The sequence below is a fragment of the Petaurus breviceps genome, unplaced genomic scaffold (assembly GCF_028583685.1).
Source record: "Petaurus breviceps papuanus isolate PSGF00001 unplaced genomic scaffold, PetGlider_PUasm1.0 90281, whole genome shotgun sequence".
NCBI classification, from domain to species: Eukaryota; Metazoa; Chordata; class Mammalia; order Diprotodontia; family Petauridae; genus Petaurus; species Petaurus breviceps.
The window spans coordinates 896,165-919,220 of NW_027187205.1; the positions used below are offsets into that span (position 1 = coordinate 896,165).

At 43.1% G+C, this 23,056-nt stretch overlaps 1 protein-coding gene across 1 annotated transcript in view; it reads left to right on the forward strand.

The window, feature by feature from the left end:
- CX3CL1 (C-X3-C motif chemokine ligand 1) overlaps nucleotides 1-23,056 on the forward strand; it is a 28,058-nt gene continuing 5,002 nt past the window's right edge. Inside the window, exons 1-2 of the mRNA XM_069107800.1 lie at nucleotides 1-466; nucleotides 19,083-19,212. Of these exons, the coding sequence (XP_068963901.1) occupies nucleotides 397-466; nucleotides 19,083-19,212 (200 nt within the window). The 5' untranslated portion in view covers nucleotides 1-396. The remainder of the gene's footprint in view (nucleotides 467-19,082; nucleotides 19,213-23,056) is intronic.

A 23,056-nucleotide genomic window follows, 5' to 3' on the forward strand; every position in this document is an offset into this window, starting at 1 on the left:
GGGCTTTCACCTTAGACTCCCTCCTCTGATGCTGAGGGAGCTGAGCCCGAAAGCTATTTTTCCTGAGTGCTATTGGAAACATCCTGATAAATCTGTAGCAAGAGGGGCGCTCTATTACCCTTCCTTTCTCCTCCCACCAAGCTGGGGTCACCAGCTTGAAAGGAGAGAGGCAGAGAAAGAGGCGGAGAGAGGCAGGCTCCAGTGACAGCGATCATAAAAGTCGGAGGTAGCTGGGGAGCCCGGGATTCGCCGGAGTCACTGCGCCAGAAGCCGGGGGCGGCACTTGGAAGCTGCGGGAGAGAAGGAGAAGGGGGACGTAGTCGGAGCCTTGCTTCTTGCTGGCCTCGCTTCTTGCTTGCCTCCCTGTCAATCTCCGCGCCCGCAGTGCTGGGTACCATGGGGTCCTGGATCCCCGCGAAGCTGCTCTGCCTGAGCGTGCTCGGACACCTGGTGTCCCTGCTGGCAGGTGAGTGGGGGAGCTCCCGGAGGATGGGAGCCGCAGGTCCCTTTCCTGGCCCTCCCCTGGAGGCTGCGCTTCCCTCCTGGTCTGTTTCTCCTTACAGGCTAGAAGGAAGACCTCGTCGGACCCAGGGTCCTGGCCATCTCCCATAACGTCAATAACTTTGTTGGTCCTAGACCATTTATTAACAAGGTGGGAATTGGGCTGGCGGTGGATAGCTCAGCATCCCTCATCCTCTCCACTGTTCTCCTTGGAAACAGCCTCCTTTAGCATTGGAGGCATTTTACAGGGAAGCTGCTAGGTAGGAGAACAAGGCAATGTGCTACTGGCCTAATTCCTAAAAATATGTATTAGGTAGCAACCAAGAGGGGCCTAGCTCTGCACAGAATGGAGGATTCATTAGGATGAGTCCTTTGCAAATGTCACACTCGCAGAATGGCAGAGCTAGCTGAAAGAGATCTTAGAGATCGTCTGGTCCAACTCCCTTATTTTATTGGAGGAAGAAACTGAAGCCCTGAGGAAAGGGGTAGGGAGTGACCAAAGGCACAGGTAAGGAAGGCTGTGGCAGAGCTGACTAGAACTCAGGTCTCCCAATTCTCAAACTAGGAAGCTTTCCATCTCTACCACACACACTCTGTCTCAAAGCTAAATGGCAGATGAAGGACAATGATGTGCTTATTGGATTAGATGGGGTTCAGGGTGCTCCACCCTGGTTGTCTGAATACCTGGGGGGGGGGGGGGTGGCAGGTATTTCTGAAGAGGTGACTAACAACACTACAGGGGAGAAAGGGAATGGTTTCTGAATTCCAAGGAAGCTTGAAGAGGAAGGAGGAGGGGTGGCCCTTTGATGGGGCTAGCCTGAATGGGGGTGGGGGGGTATTCTTGTAAAATAGTATAATTCACTGGGAAGGCCAGGGAGGTTAATTGGGTTACTATATAACCATTCCTGCTTAAATTAATCTTTCCTGAAATCTGTGCAAGGCTCTGAATAATTCTTTGGATTTGGTGCTTTGGAAAGAGACAACTCCTGGTCTTTGATATGGTGGCCATCCCATTTTTAGGCCTTTTCATCAAGAAATAACCAGGGCCAGGAGTCTGCCCAGTGGGACAGGCCTTACCCCTTAAGCTAGCCTCTGACCTTTGAGGAAGTGATTGCCTTCATTCTTCACACCCTCAAGCCATATTTTAGCAAATGGGGTTCCTCAGATTAGGAGGCTGTAGTACTGGAAGAGTAGAAAGTGTCCTGGATTTAGAGACAAAGGACCTGGGTTCAAATACTAAGTCTATTGAATACTGTCTTTGTGACCTTGGCCAAGTGACTTGGCCACTCTGGGCCCAAATTTTTTCCACTCTTAAGGTCCCTTCCAGCTCTAAATCTTAGAGGGTATGATTAAATGATACTTATTGCAGTGAACAAAAGACTCCCAAGGGACTAGGGTCACCTCCCTCACTTATATAGTGCCATTAATTACAAGACTTTAGTCCTTAAAGCCAGTGTCTCCCCCAAGTAGGCAGAGGAGAGTGGCCTCCTCAGGGATTCAGGCTTGAGTGCAAGCTGCTGCAACATACATAATCTAGCACAGCCTTCTCCAGAAAACCATGCAGGTGTTTCCTTACAAGGAAGGGGCAGAGATGGAAGGGACTAGAAAGCTAGAGGGAATCATGGGTCTGCACTACTCTGAGTCTGGGTTTATGTTTTTGCTTTTTTAATTTTAATTTTTGCTTTATATATGTTATATATATATATATATATTTTTTTTTTTTGATGAGGGAAGAAATTGCTGGTAATCTCAGCTAAGAGGATTCATTTCGTAGAAAAGCAAGAAGCTGATTTTCCTTCCTGCTTGTAGAATAAGTGCTACTTTGACCCTACTTAAAAAAAAAAAGGATGGTATCAGAATCTTTCAGATCACCTTGGGGTTTTTTTTCTTACTTGCTGGGGGGAGGAGGGGAAAGTGTCTGTGTATGATGGAAAGGGCAGAGATGGAAGAAACCCAGAAAACCCAGACTGGGAATAAGGGAAGGACAACTCTAATTCTGGACCAATCCTCCCTAATGGAGACATGAAGAAAATATAATGTGGAAAGAGCATGGGACTGGGAGTCAGGAGATCTGGGTTCTAATCATAGGTTCATAAATTCAAAGCTAAAATGGATATTAGAGGCCATCTAGTCGAACCCCTTCATTTTACAGCTGAGAAAACGAATGCTCAGACAGTTGACCTGTGGTTACATAGTTAATAAGTTGCAGAGGCAGAATTAGAAAGCATGGTCTCTGCCACTCACTCCTTATTCAACCTGGGGCAAATCACTGGCCCTCAGCTTCCCTCTCTCTAAAATGGGAATAAATGATCAAAGCCTATCTTACCAAGTTCAGGTGGGGGTGCCAAGAAAAACTGTAAAGCTATTGAAATGGGAGGGATTTTTATTATTCTTGTAGACAAGGGCAGGAGGGTATCAACCCTGTGTGGCAAAAGATATCTACTCTGCCTCCTAGGTTTCAAAGTAGGAGCCTGCCCTTTCAGCCATTTTCTGAGGAGGGGCCTGAGGTCCTAGAGGCTCTTTGGAGTCCCTTGGAAAAGATAGGAATGTGCCTAGCCAGATCTAAGGCTAAGAGTGACTGGATGGAGAAGGAAGTAGTCTCAGAGCATTATCCAGGATTGGTGAGGCTTCATTGATAGTCACATTCTCGGGGTGCTCTCCATTGACCTCAGAAATCCCCAGGATGAAGCCAATTTTTTATACTCAAACCTAGGGACCCAGCTTGATTGCTTTGACAGAGGATACCAGGGAGAAGTGGTGTTTCCATGTGATGTAAAGGCGAGTGAAGAGGAGTCAGGATTAATGAGCTTTGCTGCTAACAAAGTCAGTGTCCTGCCTCCTCTGTAAAATGAGGACCATAGATGAGGTGCTGAAAAGGATTATAGATAATCTAACAGTCCAACCCCCACCCCACCTACAATTATACAGGAAATTAAAGACCAGAGAGGTTAATTACCCAAAGTCACAATCAAGCCAGGATCTGAATCCGGGTATCCTGACCCCAAATCCTAGTACTTTTCACCTACTTGATGGTCCTTACAGTATTTATGGCATTTGTTCTGTGAACTTTTCTCTGGGGTAGCTAAGGAAGCCCCATTGGAGAAGCCTCAGAGAAAGCCCTGGAACCACAGAGGACTAGCTTGAGATGAGACAGCTGATCAGGTGTGGAGGAGGGGTTTGGGGGTGGGAGTAGGGGATGGGGTGGGGGCGGTCTTCCACTCTGGGACCTGAGCCTGTCATATCTTGCTTATGCAAGTGAGAGTCTGTCAGTTCCCTGAAATGGTTGCTTTTCCTTCTCTATGGTAGAGCAAGAGGCTCAACTGTATTATATAACAAACCTGCAGAAACAAGTCCAGAGCAGGGGATCTTTTTTTTCCCCAAGCTCTGACGCATTCACTCCCACTCGCTCCCCTGGAAAGGAAGGGGGAAAAAAGTCTTAGTTTCTTTCTCTTTTTTGTAAGCTCTTCTTTTCTGTTCCAAAAAGGGAGGAGATCACAATGGAGTGATGGGTAGCACTGTTGTGGAGGATGAATGGGGGGAGGGGGGCAGGTCAGAGACCTGGGTGGGCTGGAGGTGAGTGGTCCCAGGTTACCCCGGAGCCATAATGCACCCTAAGCTCTCAGGGAGTGGAAACTACTGAAGTTGAGATGAACCTTAGGGGAGTCATTTTACATTTTACAGATGGGTAAAATGAGGCCCAGAGATGTTAAGGGATGAATTAGTGACAAATGTTCTTTCTTACCACAGGAAGCTCATAGAAGTAGTTAAAGATCTTTGCAGCCCCCTATGCCAGGTGGTGTCTGGCTCAGTCTCCTCAGTACTATTCCCATCTTCCCTTCCTCCCCCCAGGAAAGAATAACTAGGGAAGGAAGGAAGAAGGGAAGGAAGGAGGAAGGGAGGGAAGGAAAAAGGGAGGGAAAGAGAAAGGGAGGGAGGGAAGGAGGGAGGGAAGGGGGAGGAAGAAAGGGAGGGAGGAAGGAAGAGAGGAAGGGAAGAAGGAAGAGAAGGAGGAAGGGAGGAAGAGAGGGAGAGAGGAAGGGTGGGAGGGAAGAGGAAGGAAGGGAGGGAGAGAGGGAGGAAGAAGGGAGGGAGGGAAGGAGGAAGAATGGATAGAAAGAGAGAAGGAAGGAGGGAAGAAGGGAGGGAAGGAAGAGGAAGAGAAGGAAGGAGGGAGGAAGGGAAGGAGGGAGGGAGGAGGAAGGGAGAGAGGAGGAAGGAAGGGAGGGAGGGAAGGAAGAAGAATGGAAAGAGAGAAGGAAGGAGGGAAGAAGGGAAGGAAGGAAGAGGGAGAGAAGGAAGGAAGCAGGAAAGGAGGGAGGGAAAGAAAGGAAAAGCATATATTAATTGTCTACTATGTGCCAGACTCTGAGTGCTTTAAAAATGATCTCATTTGATCTTCACCACAACCTTAGGAGATAGGTATTATTATTATCCTAATTTTACAGTTGAAGAAACTGAGGCAGACAGAAGTTAATGATTTACCCACAGTTAAACAGCTAGTAAGTGTCTGAGGCTGAATTTGAACTCAGGACTTCCTAATGCAAGGTCCAGAGAGGTGGACAATCCTAGTGTCTTCAGATCTAACCCAGGGCTTCTGGAAGCCTTTAAGAAAAGGGTGCAGGCATCAGCATGGCCCAGAGGGAGGATGGGAACATATTCTCAAAGCATGCTCCTGGGTATGAATCTGCTGACATGACCAGAAGCAGAGATAATGATTCGGATACCCAGGGATCAGAGGATTGTAGAATTGAAAGGGCCCTTAGAGGTCATAAGTCCAACCCCCTCATTTTACAGATGAATAACTGAGGACCAAAAAGATCAAATGATTTGCATGTGATCTTACATCTAATTGGTATCTGTGGCATGTTTTGAATGTAGATCTCCCCAACTCCAGGTCCAGCACTCTAACGACTCATGGCAATTCTGAAGGACTATAGGAAATTCTTTTTCTCATGGGAATCTTTGTTGTCACTAGACAGAACAATTAAGAGCACCAGCTTAACTTTCTATAAATATCGTATTTAATAGGCTATTTGTTCCCAGAGTATGCCATCACAACTTGGTTATTATGCCCCTGACCCAAAACTGTACTATGGTTGGCTGTTTGTTTTCCCAATCCAGCGTAAAAGATTATGAAAAGATCCATTTTTTCCTCAGCTTGTGGAGGAATTTCTATATAGTACCAAGACTCTGAGTCTGATAAACCATTTTGTTCCCCTTTAATTGCTAAAATAAAAATGTCTTGGCCAGATCCAGATCTACACAGAGTCAAGTCAATTTCTTCCACAAGGGGCTATGGAGCTAGTGATTTCGATTCAGCCTTCCTCTCTTATCTACTCCCGAAATTTCTACACCTGTTTGTTACTTGGTGCCAGGGCCCACCTGAGGTAAGGTCACTAGGTGTGGGGATGCCTTAGATCCTGGAGTTCAAATTCCAGGTTCCCAAAACTGGAATTCTTTCAGTGTTCTGTTTTGCAATGCTTAGCACTGAATTTGGCTTGTCCTGAGAAGCAACAAATAGAGACCAGGGAAAGCCCTGAGTTTGTAGGTGGTCCAAGGGAGCCAGGTGGATCCTGATGTCCTACTTAATCCCAGAGGACAGAATGAGGAACAATGAATGGAGTTGTGGAGGGATGGATTTTGTTTTCCTTCCCAGAGATTAGAACCATCCCATAGTGAAATGGCCTGCCTCAGTAGGTAGGGAATTTCCTATCAGTGTAAGTATTTAAGCAGAGGTTAAGTACTCACTTAAGGTTGTTTTAAAGGGGATTTCTACTCAGGTACTGGTTGTACTAAATGCTGTATGGGCTCTCTATCAACTCTAGGATTTGACTTTCAAAGCCATCCATAATATGGCTCAACCTGGCCTGCCCAGTCTTATCAACCATCCCTCTGTACACATTTGATTACTTAGCCATAATAGTTTACTTGGTATTCCTAGAATTGGTTCATTGCTTTCCTGTTTATGTACCTTTGTGTCATTCCAAGCCCTCTCCTTGCTCCTCACCCTTAGCACTTTGTACCTCTCCTTTGGCCCTCAGCTACACCCTGTTGGCTCCTTGAGTACAGGGTTCATGTTTCCTTTCTCTCTGAGAGGTACTGTGATATAATGGACAGAATCTGCACTCAGAGTCAGGAAAATAAGAGTTCAGTTACCATCTTAGATATTCCTTTACTAGCAATGTGACCCCGAACAAATTATTTAACATTTCTTGGCCTCAATTTCATCTTTGTATAACTAGATGGTCTCTAAGGCCTCTTCCAGATCCACAAACAATAACCCTATGATCTTTGAATGTTCCTATTCCCTTGAGGAGGCCTTTAAGGTGGTAGAAAAATGAGGCACTAGGGTAGATGGATGAGGAGTTAAGGGAAGATATTCATGAATAGGGATGGATTGTTGCGCCCCCCTACTATGTAAAAAAGCCACCTATTTTGCTTATATATTTCTATATATGTGTGTATATAAAGACATAATATACATACATACACACATATAACTCCAGCACTATCTAGATTAATGGCCATAAAACTTGTGTCCCAATATCCACTAGAAAAATCATTTCTGCAAGGTTTTGGGCTGCCACAAAATCCCACTTTGATCGCTTTCATGAGGTAGAGGTGGCCCTTGGTTCTCCAAGGTTATGCAAGAGACTTGTTAAAGAACAAAAGCTAGAAATACTAAAAATGAGAATAATGGCATGAACTCAAAATAACTTCAACCTGGCCTATTTAAACAAGTTGTTGATAATAAAAAGATGGGAAATAGATTTTTTAAAAATTGACATCAACAGATTATAAACATCTCCTAAAGATGTTTAACTCACAGAGACTTCTGGCCAAGAAGCTGACTGATACTGAGGTATCTTCTCTAGTTCCCAAATATCTTCTCCAGCAAAAACCTGAAATTCACATCAGATTGAACAATGATCCAATGACTAGGGTAGTGCCTTCTGTCACCCATACAAAAAAGTCAGCCATAAGTCCAGCAAAGCTATCACCAGCTCAGACTAATAAATCGGCAGTCTCCCCACAGGGAGACCAGGGACACGTGTGGCCAGCAAGGCTCTGTGTCAAGAGGCAGCAACAGTGGGACCCTGGGAAGCTCTAAGGAGAGTCAATGACCAGTACAGTGTAGCATTGCTCAGACTGGGAGAGCCTGGGTTCCCAGTGGCTCTGAGGTCTCTAGCACTCTGATCTGAGATGCCATAGAAGGCCTTGAAGATCCAGGGCTCTGCACCTCTGTAATGTAATGTCAAGGAAAGGCAACTTCCCAGGTTCAAAATACCAGCATAGGTGCTCTCTATTTTATTCAGTAACAAACCCAGAACAGAGAAGATCAAAACATGACATCATTCAAAATACAGCATTTACTAAGTGTGATTAAATAATCTCCAAGGCCTACCCCACCCCAGGACTTTCCAATCATTCAATCAATTACAAAGTCTCTGTTCCAAATACTTCTCCACCCCTAGGCTATACCTTAATTAAGTCCACCACAAAGCCCCTCTTCTCAAATGGAGATTAGTTTCCAAACATAAGTAAAATACATTCATTTGCTCAACCATAGAACACAAAAAGGTCAAAAGTTCCCCACCCCTGGATCACAATTGAATCTACCCCAGAGTTACATCAAGTTTAAACACAGCACTTAATACCCAAATGGAGGTCTTTTCTTCATCTTGACACGAGGCAAGTTCTCAGCAATCTTAGTTCCTGGAGAGACAAGGCTTAGCAAGGCCATAAGATACATTGCCAGTCCTTTCATGAATTTATCCTCTGTCTGTAGAACAGCCCTAGAACCCCTGAACACATTAGCAAAGCCCTCTCCCAGGATTTCTATAAACATACAACAAGAAAATCCTTCTTCAGGGCTTCTGAACCAACAGAAAGGCTCCCAGACCCCTGCAACAACAGTACTGTCCCTCACCAGTGGACAGTATTCATTCTGTCTGCAGGACAGTCTCCAGACCCCTGCAACAACAGTACTGTCTCTCACCAGTGGACAGTATCCACTCTCTGTCTGCAGGACAGTCTCAGGCCTTCTTAACCAAATGCCAGGTTCCAGGACTTCTTCAACAGGACAGTCTTTCACCAGTGGACAAATCTGGCAAAATAACATCAAAACAGACAGACAAAGTACCAGCAAAACAGCCATGTCTCCTCAGTCCTTGGCAGCTCAGGGGGCAGGTCTCAAAAGTCCAGGGCAATTCAAAGCGGCCACCAGCAATCCTCTTAGTCTCTCTCTCTCTCCACGAGGTGCTGCTTCCAAAAAAAAAGATCTTCCGCCTCTCTCCAGTGTCTCTCCAAATCTACATCACCAGCTCCTCCCACTTCAGGACTTTCTTTTCACATCAACAAGCCCATCCCACAGGTGGGATTAACAAACTCTGGGTTTTAATACAATCAATTTGAAAACCAAGCCAATACAGGGGAATCTTTAATTGCCATTACTATCACAACCTCATAGATCCAGATAGGCCTAACCCTAGGAGATGGAAGTGGGTGCAGAAACCCCGGTGATCCAGGATAACGCCAAGCAGGTTTCATCCCCTCATCTAAAAACACAGCAGAGGGAGAAGCTTGGCCCAGGCACAGAGCCCCAGGTCAGGGGAGGTGCATCTTTTGGATGTGGCCTCTGCATGGAGGCCTCCACCCTCCACCCCCTTCACTTGTTTTTTTCTAATTGGGGGAGGGGCAACTCATTGTGGGACAGAGGGTTAATACTCATGATACTGAAAAAAAGACCATTGAAATATTGGGGCTTTTTTTGGTTTGTTTTTTTTTTTGTTTTGTCTATTTGGAGGGGAGAAGGCAGGGCAATTGGAGTTGTGACTTGCCCAAGGTCACAGAGCTAGTACCCATAAGTGCTAAGTGTCTGAGGTCAGATTTGAACTCTGGTCCTCCTGACTCCAGGGCCAGGGCTCTATTCACTTCCCCACCTACCTGCCTCCATAGAAATGTTTTTTTAAAAATGTATAGAATGGAATGAAGTTCAGAAGGAAGCCCCGAACTGCAGGCATTTTTAAAAAATACATAATTTGTTGTATATTTAATTTTTTTAAGCAAATTCCATGAAATGGAGATTCATGGTTTCATATACCTTTTTGTGCTCTGCTGTATATTTGAGAGTACCCTTTTTTTTTGGTGTATAAGTTCAAAATTGTGGAAAGAGTATAAAAAAAGGCTTAACTGAAACATCATGAGACCAATAGAGCTGAGAAACTGCCTCAGCAAGTAAGCACCCTGGTCTCTTTGCCAAGCAGAGAAATATGGCAGCCAAGGATAACACTGTTTTAGAAAATCAATTTGTTTGTAAAATCTTACAGAGGATGAGAGTGGAAGATTCTGAGCAGAAATGTTTCATAAAATAGTGAGAAGCAATAAAGGGAAAAAACAAATTTAAAGAAAGCTTGGCAAGAGACTCAAAATCTTCTCGAGGTCATTTAAGGATTAAACTGGAAGGACAACAAACAAGAAAAAAATGAAAAAAAATTGTCAAAGTTTTTTATAACTCTTATCACCATTGAGAACAAATGGAATCATCACACTTGGCCTCTCACTTTAGCCCTGGGTGTGCTGTGTGCAGAAACAGGAGTGGCAATAGAGACACCTGAGATGGGAAGAACAGTTGGATTAGATCAAGTACAGCAAAGGCCTGTAGTAGAGGTGTTGAGAGATAGATTATCAAAGTGTATGTGAGGTCAAAGGGTACCAAGAGTTGAAAAAAAAACCTTTCATCTAATTAGTCACACTCCCACCCCCTAAAAAGGCAATTGAGAGAATATCAGTAAAAGCCCATGTAACTGCTTTCTCATTTCTATAAATTTATTTATTTTTCCTTTTTGCTATCAAGGTAGCAAACATGAACATTTCAATATCAAAGGAGGAACAAAAAAAATTGCATGCCATTTTACGAAATTTTTATGAAAATAATCCACATGCATAGCAAGAGCATCCTTGATGAAGGTGTGGAACAGGTAGGCTCTGACCAGTGGCATTCTATAGCAGACGGCATCTTTGTAATCCCACAATTGTTTGGAAGGCATAGAGAATATAAGATCCCATGGTGCTTCTTGTTTATTGGCTGCAAATAAGCCTTTGGTTCAGGGGAACAAAATGCGTCCATAAATGTCTCTTCTCCAAGTTGTCTCATTTATATGTCAAAATCATGCAAGAATCCTTGAAAGGCATAATGACATAACTTTATGTGTTGTTGTTGTTAAGTCATTTATTTCAGTAGTGTTTGACTCTTTGTGACTCTCTTTGGTGTTTTCTTGGCAAAGACACTGGAGGGGTTTGCTATTTCCTTCTCCCGCTCATTTTACATGTGAGCAAACTGAGGAAGTCAGGGTTAAGTGATTTGGCCACGGTCATAACAGCTAGTAAGTGACTGAGACCCAGTTTGAATTCAGTTCCTACTGACTCCAGGCCCAGTATGCTAACCACTGTGCTACCTAACTATATAAAAAGTATACAACACATTCTATATTTGAAAAAATGCTTCCTACTTTGTGCTTCCTTCTGAACTTCCATTTTATGATGCTTTGATTACTAATATCAAACTGTTGTTGGTCCTTCATTCTTGAAGAGACTATGACATCAGGAAGGTGATGTCATGATTTGTGAGTGAATTGGATTTAAGTGAGGAAGGGTTCTGCAGTCACCAGCTTCACTATTTCCTCTGGAGCCATGCTCTAATATCAAATGAAGTATATAACAAGGAGGACCCCCCAAAAAAACAGGGAGTGTATGCCCCCTTTGCTGCGGTCTTGGAGGGTGTCCAATGCCAAGATCAAATCAAAAAGTGATTCCCTCTAAACAATGAAGTCCTTCAGATGCTCCTTTTTGTATATAACATTGTATTGATTGTGTCAAGACCCAAAACATTTTAGAGCCTCCTAAGTGAGACCATGATAATTTAAGAGTTCTAAGTATTCACAGAGGAAAAATCAAGTGGATGAAAAATGTCCATACTGTGATATTCAGCTGGATGGACAAACCATAGAGTTGGCTGATCATCACACTAATCTTAGGTAAATATTGTGGATGAATACTGAGAAAATCGATGGGAGTTTATGGACAAGAATTATACATGGTAGGCAAGTGTGAGTGGGTTATGCTTTGCATTATGAGAAAGAACACTCACGTCAGTGAGATCACAGGTCCATTAAAGTAACAAAATATGGTTGGATCTGCTCTGGGCAATCTTTGGTACTCCCTTTAAGTTTGGGGGGGTTTTTTGTTTTGTTTTTTGGAAGGCAATTGGGGTTAAGTGACTTGCCCAAAATCACATGGCTAGTATGTTAAGTGTCTGAGGTCAAATTTGAACTCAGGTCCTCCTGACTTCAGGGCCAGTGCTTTATTCACTGCACCACCTAGCCACCCACTGTTAAGTTTTTTTTAAAGAACAGGGTGGTAGCCACTCTTACCTTAAGCTAACTACCAGGCTTTGTGATGGAACTGGTGCCACATGCAAAAAAAAAAAAAAAAGCAAGTTCCTGCTGATTTGGCTCTGGGAAATTAAGCTATACCTATAACTACTCCCAGGAAATGGGCCCTATAGACTGACTCAGAGTGGCCTTAGTGGTTAGGGTCTGTGTGTTTTAAATACTGTGGCAACTGAAAATTTCTGAGAGAGTTTCTGGGTAAATTATAATCAATTTTATTAACTGTAGCTAGCAAGTAGTCAACAAAATGGGCTCATTTATTTCTCTTAGTGATCAAAGAGTCTTTTATAAAGCCTTTGGAAAAGGGGGTATACACAAGGGTGGAAATAAACTCTGGTTAACAAGTAATAAGAGAATGAACATGATTCTAATGAGGGTCTGGGGAAGTGACTCTGATCCCTCAGTCTTGGTCAAAGAGACTTCTCTATACCTATGTTATCCAATCTAGACAAAAGGAAGAATCCCCTTTTATCCAGACCTGAGTAAAACAAGGGGCCAGAATCTATCAAATCACCTAAATTAAAATTTCTTTACCTTTTGAACAAATCTGAGTTTTCCAGTTGTGTCAGATTCACCTAAGAATTCATCTCTTTATAAGCCCTGCACTTCAAAGGCTGCCTGAATAAACTACAGTGGATGATTTCTAAATGAGGAAGAGGAAGGGGAAAGATCTTAGTCCTAATTCGATATTTGGCTATTAATGTAAGAAAAAAACAATCAGTTTTCTCAGTACTGAAGTGGATAATCAATTGGAACCACTTGCAAATGTTCCAATCTAGGGTAAACAGACCTCAAGAGATACTGAAAAAACAAAAATCAGGGATAAGAAGCTCAGAGGTCGGTATGATAGCTAGTGTAGCCTTTTCATTATATATTATATTATTAATATATACTATTATAATCTTCTTATTAAGGGGATTTGTTCTGTGAAGTTTAGATTCTGTCAAAGGGCCACACTTGAAGACCTAGAGGGCCACATGTGGCCTCTAGGCTGTGGGTTACCAACCCCTGCGCTATAGTCACGGATATCCATCCATCAGCCAGTCAATCTGGCCATCTCAGTCCCTGTGTTCTCTCTATCACTGAGGAGAGGTCCAGTCTGACCAGCCTGCACCAGGCCGGCCCTCCCTTTATCAGGAGGGTCAAGGCAGAATGATACAAGGAAAAAAATTGGACCTGGAATCAGGACAGAAATTAGGCTTGAATTCTTTCTCTAACACTTCCTGTGACCATACTGATTATTTTAGCCTCTCTGACCCTTTGTCTCCTAATTTGTACAATGAGGATAATAATAGTGGACTCAAATGAGAGAGTGGCTGTAAAATTGCTTTATAAACCATGAAGCTCTATGTAAATGGTAATCTTATCATTAAGTGTTTGAGCTTCAGGGCCTGTCAATTTAATGCTGGAGAAAGAACACACGGAAATTGTTTTTTCTCATGCAATTGGGAAATAAGATATACAGGCACTGGGGTATAGAAATTCATCTTGCCCTACTAGAAAGTTAGCGGGGGGAAGGAGGAGGATATAAGAGAGAGCAGATTGGGGGGAAGGGGTATTTAATAGGCTCGCTCCTTTGGTATGGGTGTTAGGGGAAAGACAGGGAGAAAATTTATAACTCAAAATCTTGCGGAAATGAATGTTGAAAACTAAAAATAAATAAATAAATGTAAGAATTTAAAAGAAAAAGAAAGTACACACAGCTTGGTGATCTTTGTTCTAGGTGTGTATGCTTTTAAAGGAGTCTAGGGATAGGGAAATTCCTGGTCCCTTGGCAGCCCAGCCCTTGCTTTGGCATGCCCAGGATTATTTGGCCCAAGGCTCAGTGATTTCAGCAAGCTGTTCACCCTGTCCCCTACCTCCGAATTTTAGCTCATTCTGTGCGTGTTTTGGAGGGGAGAGAAGGGATTAGAGGGAGCTGTTGGCGTTAGAAAACACAATACAAGGGACTTATGGCCACAGTTTGACTTTATAGAATGTTTGTCTAGGTCCTTCATCAGGAAGGAGGTGAGCATGGCTATTCCTAGCTCAAGAAATCTGGAGCCCAGAGGAAGTCATTTCAATGGACTGTTCAGATTACTGTTTCCTGTGAAGGGATAGAAGCTGTGAGGTGCCCAGTAGAGGGCAGAAGCCTTGGGGACAATGTATGAGTCACTCTGAGGCCCACCACTGTAGTCCAGTGCCAGCAGAGGAGGGGGGATTAACGAGTCTTCAAAGTCCCATTTACTTTCACATCCTGATTCCTAGGGAAGGAAGTAGGGGGAAGAGAAGTTTCCTCAATGACTCAGACACACTTAATTCAGCTTCCAAGATTATCCCTCTGGACTATTGCTGTAACTCAGCAATACCCGCTCTGGGAGACCCTCAGATGGGGGAAGGGACAGTTTCCACAATCGAAGGTAGTCCAGGGCACTGTGTGCCATTCAGAGCATTAGACAAATATATTATTATAACATATATGTATGCGTTGTTTCTCCTGACAGAATGTGAGCTCCTTGAGGGAAGGGATTGCTTTATATCTGATTTTGAATTTTTGTTTTTAACACACTGCATGAAACAGTAGTTGCTTGTATGGTGATTGATTGATTGTCCGTTTTTTCCTTGCCTGGGCCCTGCTACCTGGATTCCTGACTTCCTCCTAGTTTAATAATCTTTGGTAGTCAGTTTCAGGTTTTTAAAGAACCAGGTGGTAGCCACTCTCACCTTAAGCTAACTATCAGGCTTCACGATGGAACTGGTGCCACATGCAAAAAAAAAAGCAAGTTCCTGCTTGATTTGGCTCTGGGAAATTAAGCTATACGCATAACTACTCCCAGGAAATGGGCCCTATAGACTGACTCAAAGTGGCCGTAGTGGTTAGGGTTTGTGTGTCAAAGATGACCAAAGATTATTAAACTAGGAGGAAGTCCGCAATTCAGGTAACAGGGCCCAGCCAAGGAAAAATGGGGCAATCAATCAATCAACATACGAGCAACTACTATGTTTCATACAAGGATTATTGAGTATCTCGGTAGCATTTAATATTATTGTTGTAATAGCATTAGGAAATGCTGTTTCGATCTGGGCATGTCAGCATGAGATGTGCTGAGTCTACTTTCTCCTCCCTGCCAAGTTCTGATATGGAGGTTGTGGGAGACTGTGGTGGAGATGAGAGAAGGGGATTGAAGTGTGTTTGCGCATTCTTGACTACGTGCAAATGTGTATATTTCCATGACTACTTGTCAGAGGTAGTAGAGAGGGGATTCTTGTTCATTTGTGGGTTGGACTAGCCAACCTCTGAGGTCTCTTCCAGCTCTGAGGTTACATGTATGTTTTTGTACATATGTCATATGGAGAATTCAGGCATGACATAGCATGGCATAGTGGATGGAGAGTCAGGAAGTCCAGGGGTCAAGTCCCACTTCTGCCACATGCTCGCGGTGTGTATAAACTGGGTCTGTGCTCTCTGTGCTCTCAGCAACTCTGACACCGTCAGATGCAGAAAGTGTGCAGAGAAAGAACTTCTTCATTCAGGAATTCCTTTTATCAGTGCAATAACAACTTGGCTCTGATGGGGGACGGGATCCCAATAGGTTCAGCAGGAATTATGATCTTATCTAAGACCAGAAAACCTGCAATATCATCTGGAAAGAATTCAAGGTCTCAGACTTAATTGGAGTGAGAGTTGTAGAAGTTTATTGTTACTCCCCCATGAGAAACAGGCAAGAGTCCTTTAAGGGACCTGCGAGTGAGAGGGGTACATGCTTTTACTTTTAAAGGGTAGAGCTGCCATTGTCAGGGCTGACCAGAGGGAAGGGGCCTCAGTGCATAGACAAAGGTCAGAGCTGACCAAGAGGAGCATGTGAATAGATAGTTTAGATAAGATTTGGGCCAGGTCGAAGGAGACAAAAGGCAAGGATAAAGGAGGGTGTGGGCCAGGCCCAGAAGAAATAAAGAGATTAAGTAAGAACAAAAGGGGTCACAGGGTGTTGCCTAGGTGGAGTGTGGGATAGGGAAAAGGGGCAGAGCTCAAGGGTGGGAAAGGACAAATTGCAGTTACCATTGAACAGACTCGTTTTACAAGTTGGTTTCACAAATTGATCTAGACCCCAGGTCCTTTCCCTATCACTATCTCATATGGATTATGTATGTTATGTAATTGGGAGTGAGGGGCAATGGAAGGACAGGCTGGCCGAGTAAATGAATGTCTGAGTTGCAGAAGTATGTTTCACAAACTTGTCCCAGTAAATTCAACTACAGAAGAATGACTAAGAAAGAAGGCAGCCTGCTGCAGGTATGCAGAGAAGCAGAAAGATCATTTGGACTGGGAAGTAGTATTCATGACAAAGATGGTATGTGACCCAGGCCTTGAAGGATGGCTAGGATTTGAATAAGTGGTATCAGAAGTTGGCCAAGGACAGCAAGAAGCAGGACCTAGAAATCACAGATCACAGTAGCACTGGAAGTCTGGGACTGGGGCAGTGACCTGGGATGAAGGCCCATAACTGTACTGAAAATTAACTAAGAGGAAGTCAGGAATCCAGGTAGCAGGACCCAGCCAAGGAAAAACTGGACAATCAATCAATCACCATACAAGCAACTACTATTTTATGCAGTGTGTTAAAAATAAGAAATCAAAACCAAATATAAAACAGTCCCTTCCCTCAAGGAGCTCCCATTCTGTCAAGAGAGACAACACATGCATGCATAAGTATATACAAAATAAATACAAGGCCATGAGGAGAGGAAGGACTAGGAGCTAGGGAGATGAGGAAGGGCCTTCTGCAGAAGCTAATGCTTAAGCTGCAGTCGGGATTTAGGGACTCAGGCAATAATGTTGAAAAAGAAAACAGAGTCAGTTATGTGGCACAGTGGATAGAAAACTAGGTCTGGAAGTGGAAGACCTGAATTCAAATCCTACCTCATACCTATGTGACCCTCTTTTGTCTTCTTCAGTTTCCTCATCCATAAAATGGGGATAAAACAGGACCTACCTCCCAGGGTTGTTGTGAGCATCAAATAAGATAATATGTTTAACGTGCTTACTGCAATATCTGACACATAGTAGGTATTTTTAAAATGCTTTTTAAAAATCTCAAGGAATGAAACATCAAAATTTATGCACAGAATTTATCTGATATACAATAGGGCTCAGAAAATAAGAATGGAGCTTAAATGAATTGAACTCACTAGGTGTTGTGGTTTGGGGTGTTGGGAACCCCAAAATATAAGGGTATAGGGTGAGTCTGCCTGGAAAGAATTCAACCATTCAAGCCTTCATTCAGTCAAAGTAGTGAGATTTTATTAAAAGATGATTCCTAGTGAGTCTGTGGTTTGATGGGGATAAAACTGATACTTAAATACCAGAAAAGACCAGAGTGATTTTGATGGGATTAAGGAGTGGCAAGTAGTTTGGGGTGGGCCAGGTACAGATAATGAAAGGAGTTCAGTGGTCCAAGAGCCCACAGTAAAAGGGCAGTTAAAAGATTATTGAGTATCTAGGTAGACTGGCTTGGGCCAGATACCTCAGGCAAAATGTCAGTGTGGTTGAAAGTTCTGGGGCTGAGTTGCTTTCAGAGACATGGTCTTTTCCTTTTAGGGGTCCAGATCTCATAACGCCATCATAGGTACCTTGCCAAAGGCAGTTTGGGTCAGGTATAGAACATCCTCTCCCAGTGTGGGAAGACATGAACAGGCATGGGCTGGTGAGTAAGCTAACTTACCTGGCTGGAATGGAGAAAGAGGGGCAGAGATCAGGGAAATTCCAGGTAGGTGGAGAGGAGGAGGGTGGGGATAAGGAGGGAGGTGAAGAAGCATCTCAGCAGAGGCTAGAAGCAAGGCCATAAAGTAGGAGAGGATTTTGAACATCTGGTTAACCTTCAGACTTTGGACAACAGTGATTAGTGACACTGATAAGAAGGAGATGGGGTAGGGGGGTTGAAAGGAAGATCACAGGATCTAGAAACAGGAACTTAGACATCTAGCCCAATTATATTAAGAAAGAGAAACTTCTAGAAGTGAAATAACTTGCCCAGTGTCATATAGGTAGTAAGTTGCTGAGCTCGGCTTTCACCTGGAATCTCCTAACTGTTGCTGTTGATCCTTTGTTCTTGAAGAGGACCAATGACATCAGGAGGGTGATGTCTTACTTTCACATGAATTGAATTTAACCAAGGCAGAGCTAGATAAAGTCATCAAGCTCACTTTCTCCTCCAGAGTCATCAAAGTCCCTTGGCAAGACAAAGGTCAAGACTGGTGATGGCCCAGATTCAGTGGGTGATCTTGGCCTTTTTAAATTTAGGTCTTTCCCAGGCTGAGGCCTGGCTGATCAATGACTTAGGGCTAGGAAGTTTTAAGAGTTGAAATTTAAGAGTTGAAATAAAGGATGGCCCAATCTACCATCACAAAGATATCAATATGTAGTGAATGAATAGAGCACCTGCCCTGGAGTCAGGAGGACCTGAGTTCAAATCCCAGTCTCAGACACTTAACAAGTTACTTAAGCCCAACTGCCCTCCAAAAATGCAAAAAAACAAAAAAAAACCCCAAACAAAGATATCAGTATGGGAGGGGAAGACCCTTAGAGTTTGGGGGCAGAACAGAAAACAATTGCTCTTTATATTCATTCTAATTCATCAAAATCTAAACAATGAGCCACAGAGGCTTGGATTGGGGCTATTCTTGGTCATTTCAATGAAAGTCGCAGTGATGTGGGTTTAAAGGCTCAGTCTAGTAGCTCCATTTAAAAAGCAATGGGCTTTTTTAAAAGCCTATCTTTTAGAGCTATTTTTCAAGAAATCCAAAATGAAAAATTTCACCGGACAAAAAACTAAATAACTAGCTGAGGGGAAGAACCCTAGGTATGAAATCACAGAAAGAAGATTCAAATCCGGACCCTTCTATCTACCATGTGTGACTTTGGGCTGCAAACCTCTCTGGGCCTGTTTTCTCATCTCGCAAATAAGGGGGGCCAGGCTAACTCAGATGGTTTCTAAGGTGCTTTCAGAGCCTGGTACTCCAAGCCCAGTGCTGGGGGACAGTTGGGGGAGGGGGAGGGGAGATGTGAGCTGGGGAGCATATTGGAATTCTGAAGAAGAAATACCAAATAGCTATATGAGCCTTTCCTGATTCTGGTTACTTTCATTGCCCTAGGACAACATTTTAGCATGAGTAAATGTACCCACGAGTGCCCCCCATTGAGCAGAAATATGCCCCAAATACGAAATCGTTTCTTAAAGAACTACACCTCGACATCACCATCCTGCCGGATACAAGCAATCCTGTAAGTACTTCTTATCGCCTTGCCCCCCTCAGGACCTCTGACCTTTCCCTTTCCTTCTAACAAGGTAAAAATCAAGCACCTGAATTGGGGGAGCTTCAAGAACCTCCTGAGCACCAACTGATTAACCTTTAGGGGTGTTCCTGGCACTTCCCCTTTTCCCAGAATGATTTTCTATCAGAGCCTCTTGATGATATTACATTCCCAGATTTCTTGACAACTAATTCCAAAGGCATCCCAAGTCATTGTGGGCAAAGCTAGAAGTCATCCTCCTGTGGTCAAAAGAGGACTGGATATGGAATCAGAGGACCTGGGTTCGAATCCTGACTCTGCTGCCTACCATCTATGTGAGCTGGGACAAATCATTTGTCCTTTATGGCCCCTTCCTAAAATTGAAGAGCTGGGCCAGTTTCTGCATGGAGCCATAGGCTGCATGTCTAGGGCACATGCCTGTCGGGGAGAGGATCTGGCCAAAGTCAGAAGGGGCCAACGTAGTCTCTGGCTACTTATTGGTCTTGATGTTTGGTATGAGCCACATCTGGCCAGAAGCCAACTCTCCAAAGTTTCACAGAGCAGGGTTAAGTCTTGGGGATCCAAAGTCATTTGTTTAGCCACATACAAGACTCCTGGGAGTTAGCAGCTGAGTGGTACAATCCTTACATACCAAGGAACTGGACCTTCTCTCCCCTCTGCTCCCTATCCTATTTCTTCTTTTTTAAAAAACCATTTCATTTTTCAATTAGCAAGCATTTATATTGTCTCCTTCCTACCCCCACTCCTCCCAATTTGAAGAAAGAAAATCCTTGCAAACAAAACAAATTCCCACATTAGCTATATATAATCTTCACCTTGAATCTTTCTCCTCTCTATCAATAAATGTCCTACTTTATTTTCATTGGAGGAGACTTCTGTAAGGCCTGGGGAAAAGCCTTACAGACATGGGAAAAGGAAAGGAATTACAAGCTTCTTTTCACTGCCATTTTTGCTGACCTGGAAGGTATTGAGGGGAAGTTAGGAAAGCTATATATAAAGGTGAGTGCTAGGACTGACCTTTGAAGAAACATCTTTGTGTGTCTCCCTCTCCCCCCATAATACTGCTTCATCCTGCTCCCATCAAATTTCTCAACATCATTTTTTTTTTGTGGCAATGGGGGTTAAGTGACTTGCCCAGGGTATCTGAGGTCATATATGAACTCAAGTCCTCCTGATTCCATAGCCAGTATTCTATTATTCTGTCCCCTGTGCCAACTAGCTGTCCCCTAAAAAATTACTCTTAAGAAAGAGAACATGTACCAGCAGAAGCAGAACCCCAGACACTAGAAAAGAACAGAATGAATAAAGGAGTGTTTACTAAGAGCTTACGATGTGCAAAGCACCTTACGATATAGCAAAGCTATAGATCCGAATAGCAAAGAAGACAGTCTGTTCTCCAGGAGCTCACGATCTAATGGAGGGAGAGGACTCTTAGAAGAGGTTTCACAGCCAAGGTCTTCTGGCTTGAGTCACAGGGCCTTGAGTTATTTCCAGCTCATCCTGCTTTACCCTATGGTTCGAGCTAACAAACCTCCTGGGACCAAACCTTCCATCCTGTTTTTCCTTTAGATTCCCCCTTTCCCGCTTTTTTTTTTCTTTTTGACATCTCAAGTAAGTATTTAATCATTTTTAAGGAAAATGGTCTATTGTTGATGCCTCATCTAAAGTGACAAGGATTGTTTATTCTAGGCCCAAAGCCAGACAGAACATGAGACAGAGGTTCATAAGCTAAGGACAGGGACTGGATTTAATTGAGATAGAGAACTCCCAGGTAAGGAAATTACTTCCTCTACCAGTTCAAATCAGCACCATCACTGCAACACATAGTCTTTTAAAAAATTTTTTAAAATTTATTTCATTAGCTATTTCCTAATTACATATAAAAACATTTTTAACAATCATTTTTTAAAATTTTGAGTTCCAAATTCTCTCCTTCCCTCCCCTCCTTCCCCCCTTGAGAAAGCAAGCAATTTTATTTCAATTATACATGAGTCATGCAAAACATATTTCCATATTGACCACATGCAAGATAGAGTTTTAGAGCAAAGGTTCTTGATGTTTTGGGGAGTTATGGCCCTGTTTGGCAGTCTGGTGAAGCCTATGGGCGCCTTCTCACAATCATACTTTTATTTTTTTTATAAGCAATCTGGGTTAAGTAACTTGCTCAAGGTTACACGGCCAGTTATTTCTGGGTGTGGTGCTGAGTATCTGAGCTTGGGATTCGATCTCCGGGTCATCCCCACACTGGGGCCAGTGCTCTTACTCGCTGAGCCACCTGATCGCCCCTCACAATCATACTTTTAAATAACATATATAGAATTATAAAGGAAACCAATTATGTTGAAATAGTTGTCCAAAAATTTTTTTTAAGTTCCCAGACTCCTAGCCTAAGAATATAAAACTTAGACTATCTCCTTAAACCAAATCCAAGTTTGAAAAAGAACCCAAAACAACAGCATGAAGTATTCTTGGGATTCTTGGGACAGTATTATAACTAAAGCTTTGTTAAATGAATTCCTTATTGTCTCCCTTGGCCACTCCAGAGGTTTGGAGATAGAAGAAAATGATACTCAGGCTTCTCTGAGTAGTAAGTAGTTGTGTCTATGAATTGACTATCTACTGCCTTGTGAGGAGCAAAAGCACCTTGTGATCCTGGGCCGGAAGCCCGAGATGAGGTCCAAGCCCAGCCAAGATCTCCCTGGAAGAAGAGAGCAGGGCTCACACCCCTTTTGTCAGGGACCAGAGTAGACTTTCCCATCTTTGACAGCTAAATTATTATTCTCGGGGCTGGCTCTGGTCATAACACCACATACACATATAATTACAGGTTCACTCCCATTCTGGTCATATTAGTTTCAATAGGCAATCACAACATCATGAGACTTATGTGAAAACCAGGTTTATTATGAGAGAAATGAACATGACATGTGGAACCCAAAGGGTTCCCAGTCTTTGTCCAGGGAAGACTTAGCATTTTTGTTTGGAGCAATACACCAGAAATCAACTATCTTTTTTTTTTTAAATTCTTAAATGGAGATCCTGAGAAGTCTTTAAAAAAGAAAATTTGGGAAATATGTTCTGGGTAGGAGGAAACTAAAAGTACTGAGATGTTTTTTTACCTCTGAGAAGAAAAAGAAGAGTGACATTATGGCAACAGAGATCACAGTAGTACTATGTCAGCTGACTTTTATAAGATGCTTCATTTTCTCATTTGAAGGTACGATGGAAAGAGTAATCACTAGCTCTGGATTCAGGGGAACCAAATTTAAATACCAGCTATGACGGAAACTACCTGATTGATCTTGGGCAAATCACTTAAAACTCCCTGTGCCTTAGTTTCCTTATCTGAAAAATGAGGGCAGTAGTGTCAATCAGACTCAAAAAGAAATGGATCCTACTGGCTGCATATAGACTTAGAAAACCACAAATTAACATTATCAATGTTGTATGGTATTTTAAATTTATTTTATTAAGCATTTCTGAATTGCATTCTAAGCTTGTTCTGGCAGCACTGTGGAGTTTTGTAGTGAGTTTGACACCTGTGTTAGATAACCTCAGAGGTCTCATCCAGCTATCATGACCTATGACCTGAATCTCACCTTGGTTTCTTACTACCTGTGTGACCTGGGTTAAATCCCTTACCCTCAACTTCTCTAGACTTTGATTTTATCAATTATAAAACAAAGAGATTGGTCTACAAAGTCCTCTGAGGTCCCTTCCAGTTCGAATTTCTCCCTTGATCATCCTAATAGCCCTGTGAGATAAAAGATGCAGCTATTACTATTCTGATTGTATAGAAAGGATAACTAAGGCT